At 36.7% G+C, this 26579-nt stretch overlaps 1 protein-coding gene across 1 annotated transcript in view; it reads left to right on the plus strand.

Annotated features, from left to right (window-relative positions):
* The window catches only part of LOC138710700 (atrial natriuretic peptide-converting enzyme), a 133817-nt gene that overhangs the window by 42258 nt on the left and 64980 nt on the right, over positions 1–26579 (plus strand). The window contains exon 2 of the mRNA XM_069841766.1: positions 21838–22021. Coding sequence (XP_069697867.1) covers positions 21838–22021 — 184 coding nt within the window. The remainder of the gene's footprint in view (positions 1–21837; positions 22022–26579) is intronic.

Genomic DNA, 26579 nt, shown 5'->3' on the forward strand with positions numbered 1-26579 from the left:
TTTCTATAACTACTGAAGCTTTCCTGGCGACGTGATAACTCAAAATTTTCTATTTTAAGCGAAGAAGTTGAACTAGCGCTTAAGGAAATGAAGTCACTAGTTCATTCATTCATTCATTCATTCATTCATTCATTCATTCAGCCAGCCAGTTACTCGTTCAATCTCTCATTCACTCGTTCATTTAGTCAGTCACTCATTCATTCAATCACCCAGCTACTCGTTCATTCTCTCAGTCACTAGTTCATTTAGTGAGTCACTCATTCATTCATTTAGCCAGTTACTCGTTCATTCTCTCATTCACTCTTTCATTTAGTCATTCATTCATTCATTCATTCATTCATTCATCCATTCATTCATTCATTCATTCATTCATTCATTCAGTCAGTCAGTTACTCGTTCATTCTCTCAGTCGCTCATTGATTTACTGAGTCACTCATTCATTCATTCAGTTACTCGTTAATTCTCTCAGTCACTTGTTCATTTAGTCAGTCAGTCATTCATTCATTCATTCATTCATTCATTCAGCCAGTTACTCGTTCATTCTCTCAGTCACTAGTTCATTTATTGAGTCACTCATTCATTCATTCACTCAGCCAGTTACTCGTTCATTCTCTCAGTCACTCTTTCATTTAGTCAGTCATTCATTCATTCATTCATTCATTCAGTCAGTCAGTTACTCGTTCATTCTCTCAGTTGCTCATTCATTTACTAAGTCACTCATTCATTCATTCATTCATTCATTCAGCCAGTTACTCGTTCATTCTCTCAGTCACTCGTTCATTTAGTCAATCATTCATTCAGCCAGTTACTCGTTCATTCTCTCAGTCACTCGTTCATTTAGTCATTCATTCATTCATTTAGCCAGTTACTCGTTCATTCTCTCAGTCACTCGTTCATTTAGTCATTCATTCATTCAGCCAGTTACTCGTTCATTCTCTCAGTCACTCGTTCATTTAGTCAGTCATTCATTCATTCAGCCAGTTACTCGTTCATTCTCTCAGTCACTAGTTCATTTAGTGAGTCACTCATTCATTCATTTAGCCAGTTACTCGTTCATTCTCTCAGTCACTCTTTCATTTAGTCAGTCATTCATTCATTCATTCAATCAGTCAGTTACTCGTTCATTCTCTCAGTCGCTCATTCATTTATTGAGTCACTCATTCATTCATTCATTCATTCATTCATTCATTCGTCCATTCAGCCAGTTACTTGTTCATTCTCTCAGTCACTCGTTAAATTAGTCAGTCACTCACTCATTCATTCATTCATTCATTCAGTTAGTTAGCCGTTCATTCTCTCATTCATTCATTTATTCATTCATTCATTCATTCATTCAGCCAGTTATTCGTTCATTCTCTCAGTTAACATTTATTCTCTCACTCATTTATTTATTCACTCGCTTATTCACTCATTTCCTTACACGGTCGCTGACTCATTCTGTCACTCACTAAGTTACCCACTCACTCACTGTTTCTTAGCCAGTCATTCACTCAGTCTGTCATTCATTCATTCATTCATTCATTCATTCATTCATTCATTCATTCATTCATTCATTCATTCAGTAACTATTTAACTCTTTCGTTTACTCAGTGATTTATTTCTTCATCCACCTTCGGTAGTCACTTACGTCACTCATTTATACGTTCTTAACAGCTGATTCGTGTATTTATTAATGAATTCATTTAAACCTTTCACTATTCAATCTATAATAATGAAAGGAAATAAGAGAGAACGAAGAATAGTTGTAGAAATAAAAAAGGAAAGAAGTAAAAAGGGATAGAAAGAAACAAAAAAAGCACTTCGCTGGTCAATGAATCAGATTACACTACAACAAAGTAACGCTCCTTGCTCAACGGATGGTTTACTTCTGGGTGTGACAGTCAGTGATGATTGTGCGGTTACGTTATTCTCCTCTTTTTGACCATCTCATCAGGTGTTTTTGCGTGTACTTGTGAACGGTCACTGAAAGGGAGCGGTCAAACAGTGGCCAACACGAATTAAGCGCAATTGCAGAAATACTGGTAAACTTCCAGGTGGCAGACATGTAACGGGAAACAGTACGTGCGTGTGCGGGACACAGCGGCGCTCAAATCTGCGTGAGTGCACCAGTCCAGGTGAAGAGGTCTTGCACTGGATCAAGATGGCCGACTTCTTTTTCCAACCTAGATCTTGAGCGTCAACTTCAGGAACGAACAACGACTACTGCGGCTGTTTATTTTCAAATTACCGGTACAATTTAAATTGCCTAAATTCTAATACATTCCGACCTCCGTAGATCCTACGAATGTAGAATAAGACTTGCGTAGTAGAATTTCTAACAAACGGTACATTTTGTTTTATTATTGTTTTACTATTAGAGCAGAAGGTGCAAACATGGGCTACCATTTTATTTTCCTCATAATAACGGAAAATGGTGTGGCATATTGCTTGGAAATCTTTATTGACATACAGAGTAATTATTCATATACAATTTTTCCAGCCTTAAAGGCCAATAGTTGCAATAGATATTTGCACATAATTACTTTTGAAAGAAAGACGAACTGGTCCTCTATAGGTAGTAGGGTCTAAATATGTATTAGCACGAAAATTTGAAAATAAAATTGGAAAAAAAACAACGAAACATAAGTAGGAAACCTATGTCACATCAGTGGCAATATTCTGTAACAAATAACGCAAATGACGAAAGTGAAAATACGGGACGTGTTAATGTGCTGATAATATGGGCTACCTATCCCATATTATTTGACACATAGCGGTAGCCTATATTAGCAGCATCGACTCATGAAGGTTTCTATGATTATGTATGGCAATTGTTGTCCTAAATAAATATTACTCTTATGCCATGTGATAGAGCTATTCTTAATCAGTGCAACACATCAAGCATGATTTCTAAACACGAAATATATTTCATCATCATCATCATCTGTTTTCACGGATTAGGTCTTCGCCTGTTCCGATCTCACATCTGTTCAGTCCAGCGTTTTTTTGGTTTTCCTATTGTCCTTCTTCCTCTAGGTCTATGTCGTTGCCATCTTCGGTATTCTGTATTCTGTCATTCTCCCTAGATGTTCCACCCAATTATATCTATGTTCTTCTATTTGCTATAGAAGTGGTTGTAGGAAGAATTGGAAATATATTTCTTTCAATAAAATTGAAACTACATACCTGCAAAAACTTTGAAATTGATGAAAAACACAAAGAACACACCACATCCACACCACAAAGGCAACAGGTTTGTCTCTTTGTGCACGCAGACTGATGGACACGAGATGTAGGGGAGACCTGTCTATAGTGGTCCCCCGGGGTAAAGTGGCACCCTCTACTTATCTCTCCAGTTGGTGCTGCCATTTCCGTTTAGAGTTCCGTAGTACTTCCTTCTCTATCCAGCCATTACGTACGTGTCTGCTGAAGTGTTTGGACGTGTTAAGTGATAAGATACAGAGAAAATTCCATTTTTTGAAGATCTGATGTAAGGTAATCTTCCTGTTTCATACCACTGTACGTTCTGTCATTAGGAGAGTTACTATATAAAGTTATTGCTCAAGTAAGACCCAGTTCTATACTACATATTTCAATGTTTATCGAAACTATACAAGATGGTATCCGTCCGTAGCCATGACTTTGTTTAAAATAGAGCGGTCGGGGTAACGTGGTCCCCATTTTTTTCTAGGGGACCATTTTTCCCCAGAAATTGTTAAATTCGTGACTATTTCTTTGTTGTTGCAGAATACAGAGAAAATGTCTAGAAATCGACCCCGCAAAGTTCCCAATAGAGCTGGAGTCCAACAAAAATGCGCGAGGCTATCAGGTGTGTTAGGAAGGGTGAAATGGGCTGCAAAAAAAGCCAGCAAATTATTCGGAATTCCAAGAATGACTCTTAAGAGAAGAGTAATGAACTCGAACCAAGACACAGTTTTAGGTCAGTAAACTTTTGGAGAGGCTTATCTACGAGCAGCAACACCTACAAATGCAATAAATGGCTTCAAAAAATGTGGATTATATCCTCTTGATCAATATGTTTTTGATGATACGGATTTCGCTCCATCGTTGCCTACTGACAGGCCTCTCAATCATGTAGAATTTTCTAACGATTCAGAAACCTTGCCTGTTGACCCAGTTTCATCCACATCCTCAAATACGCCTAATGATGGTTCCATTATCATTCTTCCTGCAGCAATTTCTCCCCAGCCTAGTTCATCCTTCACAGTAAATCTGAAAGATATCAGTTCTCCACCCAAATCCACTATTGCCCGTTCCCAAAAGAGAAAAAACAGGTTCAGGTGAAATCCTGACCAGTAGTCCGTATAAAAATCAATTGGCTCAAGAGAGAGAGGACAAATGAGCCAAAGATAAAACTAAGAACAACAAACAGTCCACAATAAAGGGAGTGCGGAGAAATATTATGAAAAATAATCACATAGAAACTAAGAAACAGCAACAGAAAATGACGAAGGTCGCTCTTCGTGACGAAACAAGCAGCGAGGAAGGAAGTGATAATGATGATGCGGAGTGCATTTTCTATAAGGACACATAGACTATCTCAGGTCAACCGGAGGTGAAGGATGGATACGTTGTTCATCATGCTAAAATGGGCTCACGAGGAATGTGCTGTGTTTGAAGATGATGGCAGCAACGATTTCAAATGTGATTTCTGTGTAAATAAACTTAAAAAATAAAAAATAAATATTATCTCGCACAAAGACTAGCTTGTGTTTAGAAATGTTTACAATAACTTCTTTATTATCCTAATTCTACTTTCAATGCTATGTTATTTTTTTTAAACTAACACAGGTTTTGTGTATGAATGTTGATAGCGTTCCTTTTTCCATTGTGCTATGTTCTACTTTCACTACTATATTTTGTTTTTGTCTTTTTGCAATGTGAATTAATGGTGCACTATTCGATAAAAACGCTTAATATACATTTTTTGTCGAAAAAATTCATAATATAACTGTAATCATTCATTTAGAAGTATCCTTATTTTTGGGGGACCACATTACCCAGGGCCTGGGGTAAAGTGGTCAATGTGCAGACAAACAAAAAATTCTTGATTGCATAAAAAATTGAATTATTAAACAATTCGTAATGATTGCATTAAAAAGGGGAAGGAAACGTCTTTTTAGTAGCAAAGATTGTGAGAGGAAAACAAAGCTAATTTACGTTCTGTAGCTTATATTCTCTTAAGGTGACCACTTTGCCCCAGTCTCCGCTACTTTTAGAGCTTTTTCACTAGATAACAACACCATATAAAGTAAAAAACTAAGTAGCCCATATTACCACTCCTAACCAATATTTCCACCTTCTCTATTATTATTATTATTATTATTATTATTATTATTATTATTAAGTTATTATTATTATTATTATTATTATTATTATTATTATTATTATTATTATTATTATTATTATTATTATTATTATTATTATTATTCGCGATAATGTTTAATTGAAATGCTCCCATCTGTAGATCGCTTTCTAATGTGTAGTTAAAACAGTCATATCATCTGCATAATAATAACAGTTAGAGTGTGTTGTTCCTTAAACCTTTGATTCTCCGGGTTGAATTATTTCCTTGTAGTCGTTTATGATTTTGATTATAAATATTTATACGAGTAATATGTTAAAACAGTACTGGTAATAGTCCACATAACTAAAACTCATATTTTTTTAACGCAGATATATAAATGCAGTCCACACCTGTGGAGTAACGGCTAGCGCGTCTGGCCGCGAAAGCAGGTGACACGGGTTCGATTCCCGGTTGGGGCAAGTTACCTGATTGAGGTTTTTTTCCGGGGTTTTTCCTCAACCCAATATAAGCAAATGCTAGGTAACTTTAGGTGCTGGACCCAGGACTCATTTCACCGGCATTCTCACCTTCATCTCATTCAGACGCTAAATAACCTAAGATGTTGATAATGCGTCGTAAAATGACCTAGTAAAATAATAAATAAAAATAAAAATATAAATGCATTTTAAAATGAGAAATTAAAACAAGACACATTCTATTTAAAGAAAGTGAGTGTAATAATTCCTTACGATATTACCGAGAAACAAATGTGCATCTCCCCATATCGGCAGCTGGTATATACTCATATCGCTATTGAAACAAATTTGTCCTGCCTAATTTTTTAAACATTACGCAATGAGACGTTGTATGAGTCACTCAGTATATATTCTCTTCCTTGCCGGAAATCGAACCCACGCTCACTAGTTTTGTAGTCGGAAATGCTATCACTTGAGTGTGAAACAAGATCTAAATGTGATAAGGAAACACAACTGCAAGGCATTTAAACCGTAACAAAGGCGTAGGTTCAGATATTGTCACATACGTGTATGTGTTGACACTCCGAGCGGTCGGTGTACGTGATCATTAAGTACTATTAAACTGCAGCCCGGATACATATTTAATGACTCGTACAATTTCAAGGACGGCTTAAATTGCCAAAGTACAGGGCGCTGTTACACGTTTGCTCTTATTTGCATACTTAAATTCTTTTCTACTGAATTTAGTTATCATACATATTCAACCATAGCATTGGTTGTGTTTATTTTTTATTTTTTCCTCATCGCTTATTTTTCTATCTTTTCGTATTTTGAGCCTTTTATTCTTTAATCTTCTACTTTTTCTTCACGTTTCTAATTTCGTTTCTCTTTGTTTTCATTCTAATTTTCTCTCTCTTTAATTTCCTCCCTTTTCTTTCTGTCTTTCTCTTTCATTCTACATGATTTTCTTCTTTTCTCCGTTTCGCTATCCGTTTTTTTCTTCGTCTTATTTTAACTGTAGTCTTCTGTTTAAACTTTTTTTCTGACTTTCCTCTACATATAAGGTGATTCAAAAGTCCGGCGACATAGACAAACTCCGTTATTAATGCAGATAGCTAAAAATGGAAAAAGGGAAAAATTGTCGGATATATGTAGTTTAGAATCTAACGTGCTTGAATTTTCAACGTAGAATGCACCGTTGAGATTGTACACTAATACGAGCCTCAATGAGAACGGAAAATGCCCTCTTGCTACATGCTTCATCCTCAAAGGGGGCATTTACGTTATCGCAATCACCATAGTGTACTGGATAAATTACGAAGTGATGACTATAATTAGCAGTGTTTTCGATACAGTTTCAGGAAAAAGAAAGAAATTCCCCTGAATCCTTATGCTATTAATGTAAAGAAATGTTTCTTTGTACTATAAGAAGTTAAATAATCGCCAATCTCTGCATCCTGACTAGTTTCCTCCGTTAAATAATGCATAGGCCTATCTAAAATCCACTAGAACTAGCGGAAAAGTCACTAATTTGGCAACACTGAGATTGGCGGTGTGTCGCACTAGTGTGCAGCCTCAACAGTTTATTCTATGTTGAAAATTCAAGCACAATAGATTTAAAGTACCTATTTCCAACAAATTTTTCCCCTTTCTATTTTTCGCTATCTGTACTAACGAGTCCACACCTGTGGAGTAACGGTTAGCGCGTCTAGTCGAGAATCTAAGTGGCCCGGGTTTGATTCCCGGTCGGGGCAAGTTACCTGGTTGAGGTTTTTTCCGGGGTTTTCTCTCAACCCAATTTGAGCAAATGCTGGGTAACTTTCGGTGTTGGACCCCGGACTTATTTCACCGGCATTATCACCTTCATCTCATTCAGACGCTAAATAACCTAAGATGTTGATAAAGCGTCGTAAAATAACCTACTAAAATAAATAAAATAAACTAACAACGAAGTTTGTTCACGTCGCCGGACTTTTGAGCCACTGTGCATTCTTTTATTTGACCCTTTCCCTGATTTTCTTTCTATTTGTTTCAGTTTTTTCCTTCCCATCTACTTACTCGCCTTTTCCTTTCACATTCGACAAAGTATTGTGATGGAGCTGAAAATTTATTTCGAGATTTTCGAAGAAATATACATTACCACATTTTTAAAACCGAAAAAAAAATGGTTTCGAGCATGTCATCTTTATGTAATGTAACATAATATACACATCTCGCTGTAACCTATATCTTGAGTGCTGGTGTCATCAGTGGACGTTAGAATTAAATTATTATAATCAAAATTTATCATCACACCGACCTATATATATATATATATAATTATTTATTAACTATTTTTTTTATTCATTGAGGAGCCCAATCTCGGCTGCCCTCAATTCTGTGTCATGTATTATATTTATATGTTATTTAGAAATGATCTGTATAGCACTAAATGCGCTGAACGATCAATAAATTAAAAAAAAAGGAAGGAAGCTCGTATACGGCAAACTTACGTACTCACAAATAATAATAATAATAATAATATTATTATTATTATTATTATTATTATTGTTATTATTATTTATTTGTTTGTTTGTTTATTTTTTATTTTTATATTTTTTTTTTATTTTTTTATTTATTTTAGCTGGCAGAATTAAGGCCGTAAGGCCTTCTCTTCCACTCAACCAGCAAAAAGTATACATAGATATGTATGTACTTACAAAGAATTCAACAATTTGATTTAGATAAGAGTTACATGTATACAAGAGTTATTTACGAATTAAACAGCAAAATACTATGAACTATTAATTAAACAATGAAATACGAACTGTGTAGTAGAATTAAGCTAAACTACATAGAATGTTAATATATTGTAACTTTAAAATTCAAAACAATAATGTATTTTTATTCTTACAATAATAACTCTTCACTTTCTACAATTTAATTCTGCTCCCGTCAACAATGGGATTTCCACTCCACACAGTAACACAGTATTCGTTATTGCATTCCACAGACGACAATGACAATTTACTTGGATTATTGAGAACAACAATGTACTGCTAATTTTAACTAATGTTCACAAAGCACTATTTACAAATCAGAACTGCCAGTTCTCAGTTCACAGTTCGTTTGCCTTGGCTAGTTCTTCTAGCTCAGTCACTCGAGTTCACATTATCTCGAACCACAGACCTTCAGAGGCCATTCGCTGAACTTCGAACTCAGGTCCCCCAACTGCGGTCCACTGCACTCAAACTCAGGACTTCCGGCTCCACAGTTACGGACACAACTCAAGATGAACTTCGGTCTCAAAGCTGGTTTCACTGCTACACAAGACTGGCTGGCTTGCTGTCCACTGACTATAACAACACTACTCAAGTTCACACCATAGTTACGAGAAAGTACGATTGCTCGAAATTTCCAGAAGATTGCACTCTCGAATTCTCTGGATTTCTCTCCTCAGTCACCAGCTGCTTTACTCCCCCCTTTCTCCCGCGGACTAGAGTCCCGTCGCTACTGTTACGTCACGTCCCTCCAGACCCTAGCGGCTGCAGCCTTCTTCGCCGCGTTTTCTCGTGCGCCCCGCCCGCTGCGGGACGCGTGATCGAGCCTCGACTTGGCTGTCACAATATTTCAAATAATGTTAGATAATAGAAAGAGATTATTATGAGACAATTTTGATAAAACAGCACTATCAGGATGCATGACTAAAGGAAGAAATAATAATGTAGTCGGTGATAGTTTAAGTCAGTATGATTGGAGTGAAATGCTAAGAAGTTATCTTTTTAGCTGTTTTTAAAAGTGTTCATTGTCTTGCAAAATGGCTTTTTAGACAACGCGGAGGTTCATTGCCGCACCCACATAAGTTCGCCATCGGTCCATATCCTGAGCAAGATTAATGCAGTCCCAACCATCACATCCCACCTCAAATTTATTTTAAGTAATAATAATAATAATCATCATCATCATCATAATTATCATAATAATCATCATCATCATAATCATCATAATAATCATCAGAATATACCTAAGGGAGAATGCAATTACCTTAATAATGTATTATTTACTTCATTGCATGAATGCTTTTCTTTTCCAATATTACTTGGCGGATTGAATTCTTTGGTCCGTATCATCATTCTAGCAAGGGAACTAAGCGTTCATAAATAAATAAATCGATAAATATCATAACGCTTTGACCGTGTGGTCTGCATGGTGCAAGGTCACCGTTTAAGACAACAAAGAACAAAAAGATGTGACGCGAAGTCTTTTAAAGATATGAGATAAATCTCCGGTTGCCTGTCATAAATCGAACCTAAGTCACAGAATTAATAACCCTTACACTATCATTTGAACCACAGCAGTACTGGAAAACGAATGCATCTAAACTAAACCATCACATTTTCGTACGGCTACATTTCCTGCTTTATTTCACAGGCTCCCACGAGCGTCCTATCTCTTGGCACAGGCATTGTCGTCGAGTCAATTATCCTAAAAGAGAAAGCTTCACCTGCAATGAATTAATCAGCGTTAGTGTATAAATTATAGCAAAAGTAGTTCACGCAACAGTGAGAGTCATCAACTACGAGGAGCCCCAACCCCCACCCCTCATGATTACATTCCGTGGTACAGAATGGCTCCGCCATTGCATACGGCTTGTTTTACCGGAGACTGATCGGGACCTGAGTCACTCGTATTCGTGAAATGCGAAGACGCCACACAGCGTTGTTTGCTAATTCTACGTGACATTCCGGGCCCCTCCCTGTGTTTAGAACGTTTACAAGAAAATTAGTGGTTTCGTATGCAGGGCAGGGTTTTATGAAACCCTGTGCCAACATTGCAACAGGATACACGATTGCGTGGCGAAGCAAATCTGCTTAATTCTAATTTAGATGCTTTCACTACATTGTTGTTCTTTTTATTTACTAAGAAACTTCCACTCATTAGGATTAATGAAGGGGCTTGGTTGACTTTTCAAGGGTTGAACCCGAAACAGATCCCTCCACTTTGGCCTACAATTGTGCGTCCTGTATTTGAGATGAATGTCTGACTGGTGAATCTGATGCTGTCAGGCGGGCCATCCTGTCTCAGACCTGACAGAGTCAGTTCTCTTCCCCGGACGAGTATCTGATAAGTAGGCCCGTGACATCGGTATATTTGTATTAGTCTGAGGTGAACATACGACGCCGGACAGAATATAGTCGATGTTTCAAGTACAGGCAGCGGAAGCGAATTTGACACATGCCTAAGCAAACACGTTCCGTGTTTAGTATACGATTATTGCGTGTTATAAAATCAAGACAATACAATTATTGTATAATAAGGATTAATATCGGAAAGATCTAAAATGTTGGTGAGGTTGAGAAATCATACTTAAATTGTGGTAAAACATAAGTCTGAAAAGATGTCTTTTTTTAATACTTAGAGTTTTTAATTACAGTTTTAGAATGCCGAAAAGGTATATGGCATACAATTTTCTTTCCCTATGTTTAACTGCTACATTAATTTATTTATCACATCTATTCTGTACCTTACTTTTCTGGCATGTTGGTTGCCTAGTTTCGGTTCCTGCCGCGATAAACAACATCATTCATTTTCAAAGTTTCGAATGAAAATGACCGCCGAGTGTCGGATAGTATAACCAGCGAATAGGGATTATAAAGTATGGACACTGAGCGAATTTTCCTGTGTTTTGTTTCTCTGTGCGCCAGCGCCTAGTTCCACTTTCAAGCGCTAGAGGTAGTGTAATCGAGCATACGCTAAGATAATAATTGTGAATAGAGTTAAGGCACAGGATCCAAACATCGCCTACCTTATTGCATAATCCAGTAACGCTTTGCTTCAAATAAATTCAAGTTAACAGCTTTTCCTTATTTCTCAGTGACAAACTAGTTGTAATAATATCACAGTCTATTATATACAGTCGCGAAGCTCAACATGTAGTAAAAATGCAAACATGGGTAGTTGCCCACCACTAGGATCGCTACTATCGCCTCATCATCGCAGATCTCTCTCCTAGCAGACGACAAAATATGTTACACTTTCGTTGTCGTGTTCTTTTGGAAAAATTAACACCTTCCTTCCATTATTGAAATATTAAATGCATAAAGTTAATTTATTATTTTAATGAAGTATATTAAATTCCACCATAAACTCGAAGATACCTACAAGAAATAAGTAATATAATTTTTGTTTGTGCAAAACGAACTGAAATTTACTATAATAGCTTCACTCATTCAAGATTATAGCCATAATTAACTATGAAACCAATAAATATTAATTTGCATTTCCTTTTACAACAACAATAATAATGGAAATATGAATTAATGGAGTAACTTACGCGTACCGGTACTTGTAGTGTATGCTTACGTAGTTAACAAAGTGGGATGAGGTTAAGCAATAATAATCACACCAGAATTGGAAATAAATCGTGATCAATAAATTTTATTGTAACAGACTTTTTCTACGTCTCTAGTAAAGCAACAAATAAAAATAACAACAAAATTAACAGCTATAATTAAAAATAAATCCTTTGAAAAAAATAGGCCTAAGCAATAATAATCCCACCAGAATTGAAAATAAAACGTGATCAATAAATTTCCTTAAAACAAACTTAATTTTTCTACGTCTTTAGTAAAATAACACATAAAAATAATAACAAAACTAATAGCTACAATTAAAAATATATCCTCTGAAAAAAAAAAGTAGACCTAACCTTTATTTCTCTGGAAATTTAGCAGCCTAAGTGACAGAACTTTAACCGGTATCTAATGTCCTTTCGGTTAAACTGAAACATTTCATTGTGAAATTTAAGGATATAATCTATTCAAACAGTCACAAAGAACTTCAAAATTAAGAGTTTTGTTTCTGCACAGCATTCTTGTGGAAACCCAGGAACCTTTCTGAATCTTTCGGAAATCGGACAAAGGATAACTCTGGCCTCTTTCTCTTACTGTTGCTACAATTTATAGCACTACAAACGTCTCCTCCTTGTCCCATATTATTATTCCAATTATTATATTTTAGCCATTAACATTTTCATTACAATCAATAACGAACATTTCACAAGCATCAATGTGAAATACGCAACAAGCTAGCACTCGATAGGAATACGACACAGTCCAAAGTCGACATGGACAGTCTATTGTTTCTAGTTGCTAACCGCTTGGAGCGCTTTATCACGAGATTTGCAAAAAAACACCTCAAGCTTCGCGACTGTATATAGTAGACTGTGATAATATTTTATATTTCAGATATAATACATTATATTATAAAATAATATAATACATTATAAAATTAATTATCGTCCACACCTGTGGAGTAACGGTCAGCGCGTCTGGCTGCGAAACCAGGTGGCCCGGGTTCGAATCCCGGTCAGGGCAAGTTACCTGGTTGATGTTTTTTCCGGGGTTTTCCCTCAACCCAATACGAGCAAATGCTGGATAACTTTAGGTGTTGGACCCCGGACTCATTTCACCGGCATTATCACCTTCATATTATTCAGACGCTAAATAACCTAGATGTTGATACATCGTCGTAAAATAACCCAATAAAATAAAAATAAATAAAATTAAGTATCGAATTCGTTTAATATTTGTATAATAATATAATATAGGTATGATTTTACTTCTCGTAAGAGTTTTGTTTTTTTCATTTTCAGCGCTATCAAACCATTACATATTTTAATTGTTGTTGGGGTCAACGTCACAACTCTCATTATAAAGGAACTCTAGAGTCTAGACATTGCAGTTAATGAAGGATTTATTATTTTATGGATCCAATTTATTTTATTTGAGTAGGCTACATAATGTACCTAGATGTATTAATTGTATGTGTTATATTTCCGCTGTGTCGACTGCTAGCTGGTGTGATGTCAGCGCCAACTCTAGGGAAAAGCAGAATCTGACGCTTTAGCTGGCTTGAAGGTCAATGAAATCAATCCGGCTGCATCAAAGGTACCGACGCGAAGTGTCCATTCTTTATAATCCCTATTCGCTGGTATAACCTTGTATACGAAAAAACTGCGTTCAACATCGGCTGAAACCATCGGCATATTTCACATCATCCATTTCTACATCAAGTTTATAATAATCGCACTTGTCATCTGACAAAACTCTTGCAATTTTGCATAATGTATTGAAACCACAGTTTTTTTGTGTTGCTGTTTTCATTTTCGCACACACCCTTTTCCTTATATCATCACAAGCCATGAATGTTTTCGGCTTTTTAAAACTGTAATGTAAAAAAAAAAAAAAAAAAAAAAAAAAAAAGTATGATTTCTAACAATTATTCTCAACGTCAAAATTTTAGACCTTTCCGATGTTAACTCTTATACACAATAATTTTAATTACAAATTCCATAATGAGGCTCATATTATATCTATCAGCTCTTGGATAGCTAGTAAGCACCTTACCATAAACGTTACAAGTATAAAGTCTGAACCGTTTGTAAACCCGAAATTCTTTTACGAACTCAGTCGCCGTAAAATTCTGAAATCTCATACTGAGTGACCATCGTCGTGTACCAGCCTGGTCTATGCATCGTGTCTTGCGAAATGCCTCCCCGCGTTGCCGACAGCGGTCCATGGTCGTGAGCTGTGTAAGTAGAAAGCTGTACATCTGGGCTGGCCATCTCCAACTGGTCTGAACTATGCTCGTACGCAATCCTGTGCCATATTTTATATAGCAGTATTAGTAGTGGTGATAATGGTGATTGTGTTGTTGGTATTGATGGCAGTAGCGGCGTCATTTCAATGTATCTATAGAATTCACTTCGTTTAGATCTTGTGACCTTAAGGAAATCGCCTGAGTCTATTTCCGTGGTTTGCCGAGCTCATTTCTCCCTGCTTTAGGGTTGTACGCGTAATTGATCATTCGTACTCCTGTAGAAGAACTTCCGTCCGTCCTCCATAAACCATTCATTTCATTAAACCCGTAGTTCCAGAGTCTGAACGTAGCTACTCCTCTAGCAGAGGTTTCGATACCTACAAGGAATTTAGTTAGAGTGGATCGGGGGAAGATGCCTGACTTTTTCTTTGATTGAAAATTTAAGATATTGTACTGTTCATTTAGTTTTGAATTTCGTATTGAAATATCAAAGTCTGGAAGTTATTTTGAAACTATATTTTGGTACAAAACAGAAAACATTAATTACCTTGTCTATAGATACAGATTTTCTTCTTACTTGTACTGTAGACATCTTTCCCCGATAGTCGGGTAAGATGGCAAATGCAATTAACACATTTACCGATATATGTATTTTACCTGAATTTGGTTTGATACATGTATATAACAAAATTGACTTATTCTAAAGCTCATGGACACTTTCTCACTCGTTTATCACTACTTAGGAACACAGACATTGCATATATTTTATTGCCGTGTGCAAGACTCGTGAAATCACTGCTTGCACACAATGAATTCAATCCAGAACATTTTTCTGTCATTCTTTTTTTAGGAGGCGTTTAAGGGTACGGTAAGAAATCTCGTATCCTTGCGATGCTCTAAAATAGTTCATACCCTCTGTTATAACATGTTCCATCGCAAGTTGAAGACTGTCCTCAATTCACTGACTTCTATCAGAAGATCTTATGTAATGTTTACACATTCCCTGTAATAAAACAAGACATAAAACTCTTGCAACAAATTGTCATTTTACCCCGAAAAAAAGTGATCATCTTTCCCAAGTATCGGGGTAAGATGCCTAGTGCTGTGAAGCAACCTGAGATGGCGGAACAAGGTCGTTGGTTGTTAACAATACAAACTTTGGAACCTTTACTACAATATCCATTACAAAGGTTTGACAGTTATTACGATTAAAATTTTAACATACCTTTGCAATTATTTTATAGCAGAAAATGAGCTGTTTTCTTGATTTTCTTCTTGTCACAACAAGAACACGTGGCAGAATGAGTTAGCTTTCACTCTACAGACATTCAACTGTCTCGGTGATCATGAAGACATGCGCGTGGCGTTCTTTCTTGGAAGAATGTGAAACTACAAAGAAATAAGCATCTTCCCGCAATAGTCACTCCCCCCGATTCACTCTACACTTATTTGCCAACAGGGAGCAAAGGGACAAGTGGTAAGCTCATCGCCTCAAACACCACCTGGTATGTAACTAAGGTATTAATTACTTGGACGCGAGAGAGGAGAAATTTAGTCAAGAGGCTCTAATTTAGGCTTGGAGGCCTTTAAGATGCCAGAAAACTCTGACACGAGACACACGGTTTAAATCCCCTCCAGGAGGACTTGCGTTCCGGATCTTTGTGTCCTAAAAAATCCATCGACCCCAGCCGGCTTTGAATCCGCGATCTTTCGGTAGAGCAGAGCGCTTTACCTCTAGACTACTGAAGACGACTCTTCCGTAAATGGTGGGAAGAAAAGATGAGCTTCTTAAGTGAAAATAATTACCAACTATTTCGTTTGTTGGCAGAGTCTTGTCCTTCTTGGTGCATTGTGCCGCTCTGAGTTCAAGTTCTCCTCTTATCATCTTTAACAAATAATATGCTTTTGGTTGGTATTTTTGTCGTTGAATTGCAATGCTAAAATATCCCACGGATGTCGCTGAGACGAAATGGTTCATTATTTCAGCGCTTAACGTCTTATCTTCCCATGTATCATTCCATTTCAGTGACTAAGCACAGGCCATTGTAACTTCAGTCGGTGCGCAGCGTTCTGGAAGTTACGTAGGCGGATCTCATGCGTTACAATTTTTTCATTTCAAGTTCAAGGACGCTAATTATATTCTGTAAATGCTTGGCCTACCATCTTAAGCTAAGTCTGTGAGACTAAACCCTAGAACGATGGATACTCAACCGTAATTGAATCACCCGTTGACTTCTCACCAAAGGGACTAAAGTTTGATCTCAGGCGGATACTGTGAGATTTGTTTGTTCTTGTTGACACACCAACTATTCGAGTACTTCAGTTTCTCCTATCAATCTATGTCAGTCATCACAAAAGTCACTAATTCATGACGCAGTATAAATACTACCCGCTATACACAAAGTGAAGACGGAGGTGGGGACCATCGATCACAGTAAGTTAGACAGCAGAGGATGTTTGTGATGTCACTACCTTCCGTGTTCATAACAAAGGAATAACAAGAGAAAGAAGGCATGAATATCTTTTTAGGATTATATTATTTTCAACTGAATTCTTTTAGTTTGATTACAATATTTCGATTCGGTAAGATCTCAAAATTAGAAGTTGTCTTATAGGTAGAGCACGGAATTTTAGGTGCTGAAAGTTAAGAATGACACTGAGTGTAAATAAATAGAAGTGGTGCCCGTGAGGAGGGTTTTAAGCTTAGTTCACAAGCGTCCGATATGTAATAATAGACAACAGAGTCAGAAGGACTGAGCAATGGATCTTGTAAACCGTGCCCTAATTTATAAGTGGTGGTTAAGAGGATTAGAGACCTTTAGCGGTACCGAAGGGCAAATACTGAATGACATCCCAAAGAAGTCGGGGCACAGCTTCTATAATTATAAACTATAGCGAGGAACAATATTAACTTTTAGCACCTAAAATTCCTGGCTCTACTCATAAGTAGCCACTGCCAATTGTGCACGAAGGCTGACATCTGTTAAGAGCGTTTTTCTTTTTGATTTTAATATTTATTTATTTTATTTTATTTATTTAACCTGGTAGAGATAAGGCCTTCAGGCCTTCTCTCCCCCTCTACCAGGGGATTACAACTACAAAATTAAGAATACAATTACAATTATAATAATATGTTCATAAATATACGTAGAACCGAACATATTAGATGTGATTATGGCAGCAAATGATCTAACACGTGGACATTTAGACAAGTCAATATTTTTACATACATCTAAAGCAACATAATCCTTATGTTTGCTTTTCACAAAGGTGTCATTTTGGAGATGAGCAACCTCAAATTGTAAGTGTCGTACCTGTAGAATGGGTGTGTTAAAAGGATTTGCAAATAGAGATAAATCATTTTCCATTTGTTTAAAATCACAAAACCTTCTATCTCTAAATTCTGAAAGTAATGTTTCCAGGATGTTGCAGTATTTATCTATTCTTGAATCAGAAACATTTGAAAGTGACTTCAAACAAGAAAAATGATGAAACTCATTTTCTTTTAATTGCACTTTTCAAACATTTATCACCATGGAAAAAGATCTCACTGTATCTTACATGTCAGCTATGTTCTCATCACGCCCTTGAAGTTGGCAGTTAAGTTTGTTCAGCTGTTCAGAGATATCTGTTATGAACGCCAAATTACTATTCAGGTAACTTAGTAATGGATAACAGAATGGGTCACTGTTGACAGCACGGACAAGCTAGAGGAAGGGGTTCAGCACGGAGAAGGATGTTGTCACGTAGAACTTACGTCAGAGTTTCACGAAACACAATTTTGCGATGCCTGATCTATGTTTTGAACGAGACACAGAACTAAATGGTTTTTTATTTCTTGCAATACAGAGATATCCGTTTTGTTAAAGTTACGATTCTTTGAAGGAAATTTATGCAGTGCAGTATTACATATAAAAGAATAGGTATTTATCAATATAAAAATTGGAAATTTTATCCTTTGAAGAGGTGGAAAAATTAAAATATCTTGGAGCAACAGTAACAAATATAAATGATACTCGGGAGGAAATTAAACGCAGAATAAATATGGAAAATGCCTATTGTTGTTCGATTGAAAAGTTTTTGTCATCCAGTCTGCTCTCAGAAAAGCTGAAAGTTAGAATTTATAAAACAGTTATATTACCCCTTGTTCTTTACAGTTGTAAACCTTGGACTCTCACTTTGAGATAGGAACAGTGGTTAAGGGTATTTGAGAATAAAGTTCTTAGGAAAGTATTTGGGGCTAAGAGGGTTGAAGTTACAGGAGAATGGAGAAAGTTTCACAACGCAGAACTGCACGCATTGTACTGTATTCTTCAACTGACATAATTATTAGGAACATTAAAACCAGATGTTAGAGACAGGCAAAGCATAGCATGTGGCACGTATGGGCGAACCCAAAAATGCATATTATAGAGTGTTAGTTGGGAGGCCGGAGGAAAAAATACATTTGGGGAGGCCGAGACGTAGATGGGAAGATAATATTAAAATGGATTTGAGGGAGATGGGATATGATTGTAGAGACTGGATTAATCTTGCTCAGGATAGGGATTTATGTGAGGGCGGCAATGAACCTCCGGGTTCCTTAAAAGCCATAAGTAAGTAAGTAAGTAAGTAAGTAGGCCTAAGTAAGTAAGATAAGTATCATTAAAGTATCCAAATACAAACTTTAAAGCATCGTAAATAAACTTTTATCAACTCCTAAGATGCAGAAACAAATAATTTCCTAAATGGAGTTTTTACGTGATTTAATTCAACTTGCTCATCTTTGCGATTTCGATGGTGTCACACTGCAGTGTCATCTATCCTCACGAAAGCGTACTACAGCCTCCTGAGGCTGATACCATCTGTACTCCAGTCATAGTACTATATCACGCTGGCAGTGCTTTGAGTGATGTTATTGAAATCATAATAATAAATATTGAAATGGAGAAAGACGTTGGAATGATAGAGGGAAACGGGAGAACTCTAAGTAAAACAATAAGGATCCTGGGTTTTGTCCGCTACAAATACGACACCGGGATTCGAACACGGGCCTGTAGTCATTGTATGTCAATGCTCTGCCAACTGAGCTACCATGACATGTCAGAGCTTGTTTAGAAATCTCTTCACTATATTTTACATCTTGTATTTGAACGTATTTTCTTTTTTCATTTTTACACTACGTTCTGCGTTCCGCGTTCTCATTTTGTGTATCGCAAGTGCATGTCAAATGTTTTCGTGGAAGAAATCTGTCCCAAGATATTGTGCCATAAGTAGAGCTATTCTCTCATTCCGCATGAAAACCTTTAAACTGGTATTGAGAATATGAACATATGAATGTTGGCGACAGTATTCTATTAATATTATGCACTGTGGAACATGTAGAATGTGACGGGTTTGAAATGTGCAATGACTAAGAAAAATTTTTTTGCGCTATGCAACGCTGTGTGAAAGAACGCTTACATTCAGTCACGTATTTGAAAAGAATGCAACTTTCTGAATTACGAATGTGCATTTATTTTCCTTAATTTCATAGCCAGCATGTTACAGCTCTTAGAACCATTACTGAATTTAGTGAAAGTTTATAGCAGTCATTCATAACAAACATCTTTACTAAAACAGATATGACACAGTATTAGACGAATAACATATGTAACGAAACGCAGGTTTATTTAATTTTATTATTAATTTAAAATGGAGAAGCAGGGAGTTTTGTTGGAAAGAATGAAAAAATCTTTGACAAATTGCTGATATTAGTAACAATTTCGAATTTTTGTTTTGATTACTATCTCACCACTAGCTCAAATAAGTGTGTATTTTTCAGATATTTTATATCGCAGTTCGTTATATGTTGGCCTATGTGTCTGTATTGAAATATTTAATATTTTGGACAATTATCTATATTATAGTATTTCTATAATGTGAAGGGCCAGCAGGACCAAAGGTTTGAGTGAGAATAAACCATACTACCATATTATAGTATTTTATACACGTGCCTTTGCTTCACTGTTCAGATAAACTGTGTTTCAGCATGCGAACCTTTCTTCTACGTTCAAATATATATCATATACTTTCAGTATATGACACATGTCTGTGTCTCATATTTGAGACATCCACACCTGTGGAGTAACGGTTAGCGCGTATAGCCGCGAAACCAGGTGGCCCGGGTTCGATTCCCTGTCGGGGCAAGTTACCTGGTTGAGGTTTTTTCCGGGGTTTTCCCTCAATCCAATATGAGCAAATGCTGGGTAACTTTCGGTGTTGGACTCCGGACTCATTTCACCGGCATTATCATATTCATCTCATTCAGACGCTAAATAACCTAAGCTGTTGATAAAGCGTCGTAAAAATAACCTACTACTACTATTTGAGACTCACGTGTGTTTCAGTGTTTTATATTGTCATTGTTACAATATTTGGGGCACATGTGTGTGTTTCAGTGTTGAAGTATTTGAGATAAATATGTTTTTCAGTGCTGCAGATAAGTATCTGAAGCATTTGAGACGCATGTGTATATTAATCAATTTTGAAGACATACGTCTATGTTGCAGTATTTGTGACGAATGTGTGAAAACGTATCTGCAGTACTTGAGGTAGGCTACATGTTTGTATAATCAGTATTGAAGAAACATGCCTGCATTTCAGTAATGAGACGAATGTGTTTTCAGTGTTGAAGACACGTGTCTGTGTTGCAGTATTTGGGGTAAATTTGTATTTTCAGCGGTAAAAACACGTGTCTGCAGTATTTGAGAGTGATATGTGTTTCAGTATCGAAGACACGTGTCTGTGTTATAGCCTAGATCATGTAACAGATTGCTCATCCCTATATTAAAATCGGCAGCACTTTGAAGAGAACAACCGCCAGGATCGCCACCCGTCAGCCGTAAACGAACACGAGATGGCAGTACAGTCGCTAATGCAATTCAAATGGGAGTTATGACGTGACTCCTTATGTAACAACTAGATGACAGCATAGCAAACCTGACAAAAGTTGTTACCGTCAAAGCCTATAGAGCCGAGCAATCTGGGTATATATGTTCTAGGATTATAGTATTTGGGATAAATTTGCATTTTCAACTGTGCAGACATATGTCTACATTATTTAAGAGAGATATGTGCTTCAGTGTTGAAGACATGTGTCTGTATTGTAGTATTTGGGACAAATTTGTATTTTCAGCTGTGCAGATACGTGTCTACAGTATTTGAAAGGGATATGTGTTTCATTGTTGAAGACACGTGCCTGTGCTGTTGTAGTATTTGGGACTAATTTGTATTTTCATAGGTGCAGGCACGTGTCTGCAGTATTTGAGAGTGACATGTGTTTCAGTGTTGAAGACACGTGTCTTTGTTGCAGTATTTGACATGAATATGTTTTTTTCAGTGTTGTTACAGAACTTGAGACACATGTTTGTACTTCAGATGGAGGCATGAATTTGAGTTTCAGACTCGTGTATGTGTTTCATTGTTGGAGACACGCGACTGTATGAAAGTGTTTGACACGTATCTTTGTTACAGATGTCGGTGAGCACGGTGAGCACGAAGCAGCTGGCTCGCTCCGAGACCCCCAGCTCCATCCTCTCATCGGATAGCGATATCCGCTTCACGCGGAAGCTGGGCTCTCACTACCGCTGCGGCTGCTGCATCCTCGCTGGCTTCCTACTCTTCCTCTTGGTCGCCGCTGCCGCCATCTACGTCGGCTGTAAGTAGGACTAATGGGAATAAGATACTTGTCACTGTTATGTCTTCAACATTGACAACGTTGTCCCAAAATCTTCATTTTTAATTATCCTCCTTAATGAATAAAATTTTTATTATTTTCCCTCTATTTCCTTCTATTCTTTTTTCCTTTTTTTACTTTACTTTCATCTCTAGGCTATGTGCTCCTACTGTTCTTCGTCTGTATCAATTTCCTTTCTACTTCTCTCTTTTCTTTTGTTCCTTTTTCGCCTTAATTTCTTTATTTTCCTCCTAGACTTCCTTCATCTTTATTTCTCATAAACTGCTTCCCAACTAAGGTACGGTAGTTCTATAGGACTCAGTATATTCACAAAATTTGGTGCAGGTATCATTGCTCCAATAAAATTACAATTTTGTTTGAAAAAGTAAAGATATGATACTAAATAAGGTAAAATATTTAAGAAATACGATGGATGTGATGACTTAATATTTGACAAGATTTTTAAGAACTGTAACTACAATTTATTTCGTCCGTTAGTGAGTTGGGTAATCCAAATTGTTTCCGAAAAGTTTAAAACAATTTTGGAATAACACTTCGAGGCCCAGTTAAAAAACTTATCACTTTCAGATGTTGAAGATGGTATTTCTTTGGCTCGTAGATATTTTTTTTTCTCAATATGAACTTCAGGTTGTCGTCTCTCTGTTTCCATTCTAATGGTTGGGTCAATTATGAAGTCATTTTTGGTGGTTTCCGAATATACCAAAATATCCACGCACCTAGGTAGAGCCATTCGTTGCTAAGTACAGCGCATTCATTATGTCAAGACACTCCCCCACTCTTCCTGCAGAGCTGTGCACGAGATCGGATGAGTCTACTTACGAATTATAGGGGAATGGGTTTGTCTTTTTCTTGAACTCGGTAGACACACGCCCGACCTTCCCTTCTATTCCTACCCCTTCCATAGAAACGTTGTTCCCGTACTGTACATCGCGAATGTCTTGACAAAATGCATGAGCTGTAGTGTGCTGTGATATTTAAAAAACCGATTTCGGGATTTTCGCGAAAATACACGTTTCCAGCATCCGTGATACCGGTACCGAGGAAGTGATTTTGGTCATGCCGTCTTTGAGAACAGCGATTTCTCTTGAACTATTGGTTGGATTGGTCCTGGGATAATTTTGCTGGAAATGATTCACAAAAATGTAACTATTCTTAGCAAAAAGTTGACGGATATTTATTTGGAAAAGAAAAGGTATTTCGTAAATTAATGTCTCAGTAATGCAAGACAAGCAAATTGAAATAGCTATTTTCTTAAAAATCATTTCCTTTTATAATAAGTAGCGGACGTGCTCGTGATCTTTTCACCTTAGAAAACAATTTAAACGCCAGACAGGACCTCCTCACAACCACTCACTTAGCTGGGGATGCTTTTAACCTTGAACATTGCACGTGTAAGTGAATGTCATAATTAGACCTCGGATTTTTGGTCTCGAATAGGATAAGTTCCAACAATTGTATGAAAAAATCCCTAAATGTCTGCAACACGAGAAACTTTCGAGCGATGATATTGTCTAAAACTAGGTGCATTAAAGAAAATGTTTCAGCCTATGCTAAACGAACCTAAAAATCTGAGCTGTACCGCATAACATATCAACATCCTTCCTCATGAATCGAGTTCACGGAAAGATTTGTTTGCTTCACTATACAATACAATTACGTAAGATATTTACTCAAAATCTCCCTATAAGGATATCTCTTGGCGTCGTGAGGAGTATTGAGGAGGGAACATAGAAGTGGTTACATGCAAGAAGAAGAGGAGGTGTTGTGGTCAGCACCACGTTCCCACCGCCTTTTTCCACGGAAGGAACTGATAATTTATTTAATAGGAGAATAATAAGTGCACGACGGAGCCGTTTTAGAAATTATGGTAACGAGAAAAATCTCGCCACCATCTGGACGCGATAAATAAGATAATTTTAATACGCTCAAAATCGAGCTCAATTTTCAAACGGAGTGAAAGGAATTGAGAGATGTACTGGCCATATTAGCCATAATTAACCTGATCATAAACGCTTAGATATGTATTACATTATTGTTATCTACAATTTATGGATATGAAATCCTTTAACAGTCACATAGTGAAATGTAATAATGAGGCATTATATCCTACATAATTATATCGCTTATTTAGTTGCTACAGCCAAGTTTATATCGACAGTTTTCATTCTATAATGACTCAGATTTCTCCAATAATTTGCTTCGATAACAAATGAAAGCTTAAGAAACCGTCGCACGGACTAGAGTGCATCATCCTCATGTATGAAGAAATGCTGCCAACCGTATAATTATCAGTTAGATTCATGAAATATTTCAATTAAAATTAGTAGAGTGGAAAAACGCTTCTCGTAAATGAGGACATTTGCTCAAGGCAGCAAACCGCGAAAAATGTTGCCAGTCTTAGCAACCACATCAGCGTCTGCTCAGTCTTTGGAGAGATTACGTTCCGAATTGATCAAACATCTATCATTGTATACTAGTCCTAGACAAGTCACAAGTAGGCTATATGCAGAGAGTACGAGACTAAATAAGATACCTAAAGATAATATGGCCACCTTAATTTGAAATAATTTTTTCATGGCCGTGGTATTCACTAAATAAAAAGTTCGTGTGTTTGCATGAACTTTGGTTCTTTCTGCATACATAGAAAAATAATTCAAGACTTTTCTTTAAACCAGAGTGTTTTGTTTTTCACATTTTGAAAAACCTTACATTGTGCAGGTAATATGCCTATATGAAGGTAATATGGCCAGAAGAAAGAAAATTAATTATTTTAGAAAGAAAAATATTTATTAGTGATTAATTAAGTTTGGATTGAAAATAATGGTTCTTGGCTTCAAAAAAATATTTCCACAAATAATTTTCACTAGGTCTGTAAAAGTTTGCGATTTGAAAAAAAAAAATGACAAAGCTAACAAACAAAATGAAGTAGGCCTATATAAGTTATCAATGGCTATATATGTGTGACAAATAAATAAGACTTTTGTGAGGCCAAGACATTCCTCATGCATGTACACACCACAAATTGAACACAGTGGCCATATTACCTGCATCCAGCACCTCTCGAAAAATCAGCTATTTTTCAATTCAATATGAATGCATTTTAAACAAGCATTGGATGTCTGTAATGAGCATTGAACAAGCTATAATTACCAATTGCTTGAAAGGAAATACGAGACAAACTTACCAACAGCAATATTATAACACGTCTTAATCCGTTGCCACAAATCAAAATGGAAGGCCTGTGGAAGCAGTTTTGCTATTATCAGCTAATGTCGCTGATTAGCCTATATACACTTAATGTGTATCATGTTTACTATTATGTTCTATAATTTATATTGTATACTATTATATACAGTTAATGTGCATCACGTTTACTATTATGTTCTATAATATATATATATATTGTATATAATAGTATTCAATATATATTATAGGACATAATAGTAAACATGTTACTACACACTAACTGTAAATACTCTATATATAATATATTCAAATAATTCATTTAATGAAATCAACTCCGTTACGGTGAACAAAAACATAATATGAGATTATGAAATTCATATCTTTAACCCTAGGATGCATGGCCTCTTGGACTTACATCAATGCATGATGGGGGCCTCAAAGGCCCCCATTATAAATTCAATGGATATTCTTATCTTTTATGTTCGATTTTAATGTTGTGGTATTTTTATTCAGTTAGTTATTCAATATAGTGCCATAATAGAATAATTATACACTATGTATATGTTTTGAGTAGCTAAATATGATAAAAATTTCTCTATATGCACAAGTTCTGAAATTATAGTTCCATCATATAAAGTGGTCCTGCGCTGTGTCGTCGTGGTCTGAGGCATCCTGCTTAGGACTCGCGTTACGAAATGCGCGCTGGTTCGATTCCTCATGAGGGAAGAAATTTTCTCTTGAAATTTCGGCCAGTGTATGGGACCGATGCCCACCCAGAATTGTGATGCACTTGGGGAGCTCTGATAGGTAGCGAAATCCAGTTATGAAAGCCAGCTGTAACGGCTGGGGGAATCATCGTGCTAACCCCACGATACCGCCATTCTGGTTGGATGATCGTCCACCTCTTCTTCGGTATATGGACGTGAGTTCAGCAGCCTGCTGGTCGGTCATGGTCCTTTATGGACTGTCGTGCCACGGATTATTATTATATAAAGTGAAGTCCAATGCCCTTTTACTGAAAGGAGTCTTCCCAAACAAGAATACTTTGCTCATTGCACACATTTTTAGAACATTTTGAACAACACTGAGCAATTTTTCTTTCTAAGTCACGTAGGGACAAAAGCATCTTCTTTTTGGCATTATTCTCGGATGAAATCCATATCCACCTCCTGGGGCCGTTTGACTCCACACCGGAAAAATGCGTGAAGAACATTCATGTTCAATTTTGGATTGTTGACTCTGTGCTTCATATGTAGTCTTATAAGTTCAAGGTTGTAACACCGCGCCAAGTTTGTTTCTTATGGCTCCTAATGTCGTCCTTCCAGAATTTTGC

Source organism: Periplaneta americana, chromosome 12, assembly GCF_040183065.1.
Source record: "Periplaneta americana isolate PAMFEO1 chromosome 12, P.americana_PAMFEO1_priV1, whole genome shotgun sequence".
Taxonomy (NCBI): domain Eukaryota; kingdom Metazoa; phylum Arthropoda; class Insecta; order Blattodea; family Blattidae; genus Periplaneta; species Periplaneta americana.